This window comes from Petaurus breviceps, unplaced genomic scaffold (genome assembly GCF_028583685.1).
Source record: "Petaurus breviceps papuanus isolate PSGF00001 unplaced genomic scaffold, PetGlider_PUasm1.0 189, whole genome shotgun sequence".
In the NCBI taxonomy this organism is placed as follows: domain Eukaryota; kingdom Metazoa; phylum Chordata; class Mammalia; order Diprotodontia; family Petauridae; genus Petaurus; species Petaurus breviceps.
This window is the reverse complement of record NW_027185809.1, coordinates 15,731,878-15,741,013: the sequence shown is the minus strand read 5'-3', so window position 1 is coordinate 15,741,013 and position 9,136 is coordinate 15,731,878. Positions and strand designations below refer to the sequence as shown.

The 9,136-nt window shown below is 39.5% G+C and overlaps 1 protein-coding gene across 2 annotated transcripts in view; it reads left to right on the top strand.

Annotated features, from left to right (window-relative positions):
• The window catches only part of SUSD6 (sushi domain containing 6), a 122,208-nt gene that overhangs the window by 60,027 nt on the left and 53,045 nt on the right, over positions 1-9,136 (top strand). Inside the window, exon 4 of one of the 2 annotated variants that reach the window (XM_069091987.1) lies at positions 7,648-7,734. The exons of the other annotated variant lie outside the window; for it this stretch is intronic. Within the exon in view, the coding sequence (XP_068948088.1) occupies positions 7,648-7,734 (87 nt within the window). The remainder of the gene's footprint in view (positions 1-7,647; positions 7,735-9,136) is intronic. 2 annotated transcript variants of the gene reach the window in all.

Here is a 9,136-nt window from a genome sequence, read left to right as displayed (position 1 = left end):
TTGAGTCTCAGAGCCATACAAACACACTTATACACACACACTCACATATTTTCTCTCTCATTCTCTCTGAAAATAAAATACTCTTTCCATATATGTAAGGAAAGATGTGATTATTAGGGATTGATAGAAGAGGAGAAAGACTCAGTGCTTGTAGGTACTGTTCTTAATAGGGGCATCAGAACCTCCACAATCTCATTTAGGCTTAATATTAATTATTAATATTATATATAATTAATTATTAATATTAATAGGCTTAATATTATCCTGGAACCTCTCTTCTCCTTATTAAAGCAAGAAATGGTGTCATTACCCATGTTTACGTCACGTATCAGTTTCTTGACCAGAGTTGTCAGAAAGGACTTGCCAACTCTCAGTATTTCTTCCTTCAGTGTCCAGCATTCACTTCATATCTCTCAGGACCACCCCTCGTGTCTGCAGTTGACCCAGACGAGAGAAACGCCTAGTGTATCTGTCTCTGGAAGAGCTGACTCCACTGTGTTCCATGTTTCTGTGATAGTATGGAACATTTTAGGGTGTGGAAGGAAAAATGACCTTACTGACCTCATGAAAAGCTAATTGCCTGGCAAACAAGGCATAGAATCCTCATAAAGGGTGGAACAATATTCTGGAAATGAAAATTTCAGTACAAAGATCTGTAAGTTTGGATCTAAAACCATTGTTGCAGTTTAGATCCAACCCTCCTGGAAGTTATTATTCATAAAATCCTAAAATTTCAGAGTTGGAAGATCTAGCAATCATGTAGTCAAACCTCCTTATTTTACAGGTGAGAAAACTAAAACCCACAAGGGTGACTAGCTCAAGGTCACCCAGCTAAGTGAATGTTAAAGCCAGAATTAGAACTTAGGCCATCTTCACAGCTTCCAGATTGATGTTCCCAAAGCATAGACCTGACTTTTTTACTCTCTTGCCCCCACTGCCCACCTTCTGAATGCCTTTAGGATAAAATACTGTTTTGTTTGATATTTAAAGCCCTTCACTATCTGACTCAAGTCAGATACCTTTCTAGGCTGACTATGCACTTCTCTCCCTCACACACTCTCCTTAGGCAAACAATATTCCCTCTCTCACCTTTGTGGCTTTGCACGGACCACGTATGGAATGCACTCCTTTGTCACCTCTGCCCCTTAGAATCTTTAAAGACATAAGTGCCATCTCTTTTAAGAGGCCTTTACTGACTCGTCTAGTTAAATGCACCACCCCCAATTACTATGTTTATTTTTTTACATATCTAAATCTATATATGTATATATATATACACAGACATACACACATATCCTATATTTACTTATCTATAAATATACATTCTTCCCCCTACCCAATAGAATATAAATTCCTTGAGGACCAGGACTTGGGTTACTTGTTTATTTGCATCCTAGAACCTAGCATAGTACCTGATATATAGTAGTAGGCACTTAATAGATTCTTATTGATTAATTTTTTTCCCTCCTGCTTTTTTTTTTGCCTTTTTGCCATAAGTTTTATTTGCAGCTTTTTTTTTAATCATCTCATTTTTAGATATACCACTACAACCAGGTTGAGCTTTGCCATGTAACAAAAGAAACAAACCAATTGTCAGTTAACTATCTCATCTGACAATATATGCAACATTCATCGCCCATAATCCCCACCTCTACCAAAAAGAAAGAAGTGTTTCCTTATTTATCTTCCAGTGTCTGGCTTAATTTTAGTGGGTTTTCGCTTATTATAGTTCTAATCAGAAGTTCTCTATATCAGTGAAATCACAAATGTGATTGTGATTTTCAGTAAAATGAAATCATTGCCATACTGCCTTTTTTCTAACCTCAGTGTGAGAGACTTGCCTGGGCATGTTACATGAGAGCATTACTAGCACTGGGAAGTCCTCTAGCCTCTGCTGTTGAATGCCAGACTTTGGCTGTGAGTCATGTCATCTTTGCCCTTGATACCCCTCCAATCTTAGCTTCACCCCACCCTTTTCTCAGTACCCACACCTTCTTTACTTTCCTCCCAAAGCCTGAAATCAATGATAAGAAACTCATGACTCTAAACTAATAGGGAAGGGGAGGGGAGGGGGAGAGAGAGAGAGGAGTGGAGAACTGAGGAAGGTAAAATTTAAAGTTCTTCATCTCTTTCTCCCTCCCTCCCTTCCTAACTCTATCCTTCTCCCTTCCTTGTTCTCCCTCTCCTTCCCCTAACACACACACAGATAACCTATACAACACAGCAGAACAGAATGTGTGTGAAGTGAAGGATTTTACTCCTCAGAACCAGTGCTTTGTTTCCAGTGCTCTTCCCCCGACCACATACACACACACACACACACACACACACACACACTCTCTCTCTCTATTCCAGGGTGGAAGGGAAAAATAATCCCTTGGCCTAAATCCAGGAGAGACACCTGTAATGACATGCCTTCCAGTGAGGAACATGGCCAAGAAAGTTTGCCAAACAACCAAGATCCAGATGCACAAACTTTTGAGAAAAAGCAATTTCATTAGAAAAAGCTCCCTTTGTCTCCTGCCTTTCTTCTCTTTTCCTCCCACAATTTTAAAGGATGAAGTGCCCTGTGAAATGCATAGCTCTGTCTTAGTTCCAAAGCCCTAGTTTAAAATGTAAACAGTACATATACTTGCTTACACATATTTCATGTGTGTGTAAGCATACTTGACATAATTTAGCAGGCATTTAGTTATGAGAGAATGTTCTTCAGGAGCGCACACTTTAGCAATGACCATACTTACAAGTCTTATACCCAAAGATTGGAATAAGTAGGCTACATTAGAAGATGATAGGATTGTTGTCTCTCAAATAGCAGAGATATATGAATTTTAATTTTTTTTTATTTTTTTCTTTTTGGAGGGCAATTGGGGTTAAGTGACTTGCCCAAGGTCACACAGCTAGTTTTTGTGTTAAGTGTCTGAGGCCAGATTTGACCTTGGGTCCTTCTGACTCCAGGGCTGGTGCTCTATTCACTGTGCCACCTAGCCTCCCCGGTATTTGAATTTTACCACCCTGTCTTTATATACAGCTATCTTTCCTGGACCCTAGAACTCTAACAGTAGGAATATTAGATATTGGCACTATTGTTCAACTTTCTACTGAGCAGACCCTTTACCAGACATGATGGGAGTGTTTAGAAAACTTGGTCTTGTGAATATTGGAAAAGAAAGGGATGTTTGTTGTACTTCTTGAGTTCTCCCAGGTGATCTAGAACAGAGGTATCAAACCCACTCAGGGCTGCAAGCAGCCCACCAAACTCTGGAGTGCAGTCTAAACCATATTAAAATGTAATTGAGAATGTGAAACAAAATAATAAAGATATAATACAACTTAGATAATGTTAATTTGTGGTTTTCTAAGTGAGTATATGGCTGCAAAGATCCATTTCTATTTGACACCACCAAACTAGAATACTTAATAATAAGAAGATCATGCAGGCTACATTAAGAAAAAAAAAAGTCAAACCCCTACGTTACTTCCTTTTTTGCAGAGCTGGGGGACTATAGCTCTACAGAGTGATAGAATATTGCATATATTTTCAAGCTTAGTTAGCATTTTGGTTGGTATTGCTAAAGAGTTTTTCTTTCTTTTTAAAACTCTTTTTGTAAAGGATAACTTGCTGGGTAGGGAAAGATTAAAAATTCACTTTATGTAAAAGCAAAAGATACCAATAAAATTGATTTTTTTTTTTCAAATTAAGCTTATTCACCTACCATCAGCAAGATTTACCCTTTCTTCTAAGGTGAGGAGTGGCGATTCAGGGCTTTGGCGAAAATTTGCAAGAGTTTTGAACTTGCCTCTCTATGTTACCTCTATAAAATGGAAATAACAATCCTTGGGTTCTTTAAAGGTAATGTTATAAATAACCAACTAATAAAAATTGTTAGCTGTCCATATAGGACTAACTGTATTTTTTAAAAAGCCAGAAAAGGAAGATGCAAAGGCATGTTAGGGAAAATCAAACTTTAGAGTTTCCATTTGCTTTTGAGTATTTAATGCTTGAGGATCTACTTTAGCCATTGACGAAGACTGTTTGTCTAAAGCATGATATTGATTGAGTAACAGTAGACTGTGCCCTAGCAATATGAAACAAATTTAGACACTGTCATAGCTGTTTGGCTTACTGATATCCATGTATTCATTTCTATCCCTCCACCCCTACCTACCCTAACTTATCTTTTCCTGAGTAATTTTCTTGCGAAGGATAAAATATTTTGAATTTTATTTTTGGCAGTTTCAGAGGCATAGTGATGTAATAGGTAGAGCTTTGGATTAAAAACTAAGAAAACTAGTTTCTATTTCCAATCCATCACTGGGTACTTTGCCACAAGTCAGTTTAGCTCTCTTGATTTTCCTTTCCTCATCTGTTAAAATTAGGGAATTAGACCAGGTGATTTCTAAGGTCCACTTCTAGCTTTTATCTGCTTTGAGCCTGAGAATCTCTTTACATGTTGTCCTAAAATGTGAAAGCATGTTAAAAAAAAAAAATTTAATCATCTGAGCATTCTTTTTTTTTTTTTGCTTTTTGGAGAGCAATTGGGGTTAAGTGACTTGCCCAAGGTCACACAGCGAGTTTGTGTGTGTGTGTGTGTGTGTGTGTGTGTTTTTTGTGTGTGTGGTAAGTGTCTTAGGTCAGATCCAAACCCAGGTCCTCCTGACTCCAGGGCTGGTGCTCTATTCACTGCGCCACCTAGCCACCCCTATGTGAGCATTCTAACAGACAAAACAGACACACATCTGGTTTTACACGTGAACATGGGTTAGATTTTGTATGAGTTGGCTTAACTTTGGTTTGCTAGTGTTTCCTTGTAGAATGTTGTCAGCTAAAGAGTCTCAGCTGATGCTACCATGTTCCACCAGGATGCAGACATAATATTGAAGGTTGTGCCACTGTTATGTTAGGTCTTCTTTCTCCCATTCCCTAGGTTTCCATTAGAGATGACAAACTATCCTTGTCAGGAGACTGGTTTGAGAAAGAGAGTAAGAGCTTTTAAAATTATTGACCTAAAGAAGAGAGTGATTTTCTTATGTTTTTTTGTTTTTGTTTTTAGGCAGTCAGGCTTAAGTGACTTGCCCAATCACACAGCAAGTAAATATCTAAGACTGGATTTGAACTTAGGTGCTCCTCGGCCACCTAGCTGCCCCTACTTTTTTTTTTTTGAGGGCAGTTCTTTCATAGTTGCCACATTTCCTTCTGTTGTCCCTTTCTTATTATTTTTAGTCTCCCCTGCTATGACCTCTTACAGTTGTTTGCTTCCCAATTTTAATTGAAGAAGTTTATCTGGGCAGTTCAGTTTCTGGAAAGACAATAGGGGCCTCTAGCAGATTAGTAGATTGTTTGCTAAATGAGGGTGTAGTTCCTACAACATCCCATGAACATCTTCCTATCAGCTGTAAACACCGCTGACATGAGTAATGTAATCTCATTGTGGCATAATTACCTGTCTCTATGAAAAGACTGGGGACTTGAGTGGAAGTTTGGATGGGTTATTACTGAGGAATTACTGTGGAACCTAGTAGGCATCAGGGAAAAAACAGTGAGAAACTACTTTGCAATAAACTAGTGAATTCTCAGCCTCAGGTCTTCCCTGTCTTCCTTTATGTTCCAGCTAAAATCCTATCAGGAAAGCTTTCCTCCTGTCCCTTAATTACATTATCCTATTCTTCCCTCAATTGATTATCTTCAATTTATCCTGAAGACCCAGGGTCTTCCCCTTCCAGATCTTTTTTTTTTTTTAAAGAGGCCGTTCTTTGCCTCATTTTATTAAGCCTTAATCACAGAATGGGTGCTGCCTCAATCAAACTGAGACCAGTTAAAAGATCTTAGCTTGAAAAGGCCAAGGTCCCCCACTGCATCCTGGGCCACCTCCAGTTGTCTTGATCCACATCTGGCTGCTGGACCCAGATGGCTCCGAATGTGATAGTGAGGCACCAGCTCATTTGCATGTCATGGCATCATCTCCCTGATATCTTGGTCTTCTTTGAGAATGAAGGATAAACAGCAACAGCGACAATAAGCAGTGCTGTTTTTATAGAGCCATTTGCATATTGTCTTTACCATTAGATGGAGGGAGCTCTTTAAAAGCAAGGCTCTTTCACTTTTCTTTGTACCCTCAGTGCATAGCATAGTACCTGACTCATAGTAAGTAGGTGCTTAATAAATATTTATTGATTGACTGTCACATAGAATTATTTCTGCCTTAAAATTTCCTAACAAAGAAAAGGCAAAATCTGGATCACACATCTTCTCTACCAGAAATTCAGTAGTAATTAAATGAAAACACTGTGAACCTGGTCAGATTACATATTAAACATACATTTTACCTCCTTGCCAATTCATCCAAATAGCTAATGCTGGCTAAACTTGCTATGATTTAACTCTTGGAAGTTTTATAAGGTCAGCCTGGTCTGAATGTTGTTCTTGATTCTGTGATCCTTGTCTTTCACCGTCTTCTGGAGGTGGAGGAACTATCATCTAGCCCCAGGATGTGAGTGTGCAAATAAATACACAAGGATTAGCACTTTCACCATAATATTCTAGGCAAGTAGCCTAACTAACTTGGCCCCAGCCGCTACTATCCCACTTAGAGATTTCATTCATCTGTATCACTGACTTTAGCCAGTCGTGGGTAACTTTGGACTACAGTTCCCATACAGTAGCAGTTAATCATCTTCCAGGAATAATGTTATTGGTCTCCCCAGGACTCCCGTGGATTCGTGTTCTCATCAACATGGGTGCTCCCTCCAGTGGATGTAGACTGCAACCTGTCTATACCTGCTGGCCCTATACAACTCTTATCTCTCTCCTCCCATAAGGTGGCCACTCTAGTCCATTCTGGGTGCTGGGGATTTTCGTTGCATTTCCTTGATGTTACATAGTGCTAGTGGAGCACACAAGCAGTCCATCTGTCAGTTATACCTATTCGTTCATACAGCTGGACTCCTTGGTAGATCGCAGATTTACTTTCTAATATTCCCCATTTGCCTTTTCTGGAAACCAACGCTGAGGGGTGCCTCTACTTCCTGGAGCAAATATGAACTTGGTTCTGCTGTTCTAACTATTTTATATTAGGCCCATATGGAGTAGTCAGCAATTGCCAGAAGTCATAGTAAAGAGAGTTAAACACTGCAGGTTGGCACTAATCAATAATAGTGTGGACAATCAAAAGAGGGCTAGATTATAAGTCAGGAGACCTCAAATCAAGTCCTGTGTATCACTTATTTTTTCAGTACCTTTTGGATTCCATTAAACAAATATCTATTTTGTTCTTGAGTCATTTTAGTCGTGTCCAGCTGTTCGAGATACCATTTGGGATTTTCTCGGCAAAGATCCTGGAGTGGCTTGCCATTTCCTTCTCCAGCTCATTTTACAGATGAAGAAACTGAGGCAAACAGGGTGAAGTGATTTGCTCTGCATCTGAGGCCAGATTTGAACTTGGGTCTTCCTGACTGCTGGCCGGCCACTCTGTCCACTGTGCCACCTAGCTGCCCCGAGTATGTGTGTGCTTTGCATTACATCCCTCAGAACAGCAATGAAGAAGGTTTTTTAATGTTCCTTAAATTCCTTAGTCAGATTAGAAGCGTAGAATGTTATGACTGGAGGGAACTATAGTGATCATTGAATTCAAACCTCTCGTTTTACAGATGAGGAGTTTGAGGACCAGAGAGGAAATGTCACACAACAAGCAAGTGACAGAGCTAGGACTATAAGCCAGGTCTTCAGATTAATAGGTCAGTGATCTTTCCTCCCATAATGAAAGAACAAAAAGAATAGTAACAGTAATATTAGACATACATGTCAGGGGGTAAAAAAATCTGTCTTATTTACCTTTATTGTTTAGCACATGGGCACTTAGTGAATAAGGGATTTGTTGAATGTTTGGAATCTTAACATATATGTACATCCTTTCTCTTTATTGTATTCCTGATTTCCTTTTGCCTTTTTAGCCAATTCCCCTTCTTTATTACCTTATCTTTTTAGGACAAGGCCTGCTTGAGAACTATGTGCCAAAAATGGGTCTCTGTTCATAATCATTAACCTGCCTGATAGAAATAACCAGAACTCAAGTGCAGTTTTTAAATCTTTCTGAGGGTGGCTAGTGGAGAAATGAGGAAAGGAGTCAAACAGACCAATGTTAGCTTTACATTTGTTACTAGTTTTTCAGTGCTTATAAAAGTACTGTGTGTAAAGAATTTCAGCTCCAGAGAACTGTCAGGAAGTCCTGGTAAAGCGCAGGGCGACTGTAACACAATTCAACTGTATCTTTTGCTTCCAGTTTTTGAAACCCATGACACTTTATATAATACAAATGGTATTCTGGGCATGTGGCTGTCAGCACTTTATGTAGCAGAGGCACATGTTTCCTTACTAGAGAAAGAGATTCAATTTCTTGTTACTGATTTAAATTTGTGTCTAGAATTTAGCTATCAGGTTTGGTAAAAGTTAGAAGAGAATTTGGTTAGAGTTAAGAGACGAACTTGTCATCATCTAAAACCATCCATAAATATTCACTGAGCACTTCCTTCTATAAAGAGCACTCTGCTGGGCACTCTGGGAGATGCAGAACACAGAGAAAACTTGGTCTTCTGGGCATCCCAACCTCTCATATTCCTACCTGAAAACTTATTCACAGACCAGAAAGCTCTCTGAAAACGTCAGACAGTATACCACTGCTTATGAAGCATTTACTATATGCTCAGCACTGTGCTGTGGACTGGAAATATTCAAGTAGAGAGGCAGTCCTACCTTCAAGGAACTTATATTCTAATTGGGGGAAAACCATACATAAAAGGAAGCTGAAGTGGGGGGTTGAGGGTGGGGTGTAACCAAGGCAGAAAGTCTGCAATGTTGACTGGGAAGGAATGTATCATTCCTAGCTGGCCTGGGTGCCCTCCTTAAATAGAGGAGGAGCCCAGAGGGAGAGATAGAAGGGGTAGAGGGTACTTCCGATGTGTGAATTCCAGTGGTCCGGTAAAACTTCAGGATGAAGAGCTGAGGCATGGCAGAAAAGGTCTATATCATAGCCTGGAGAGGAATAAGAGGAATCAGGACATTGGAAAGTTGCCAACTGAGAGTGTTGTACTGTACACTATACTGCTGTAAACCTCCCTGCAAGGGATAAATTGCTGGGAT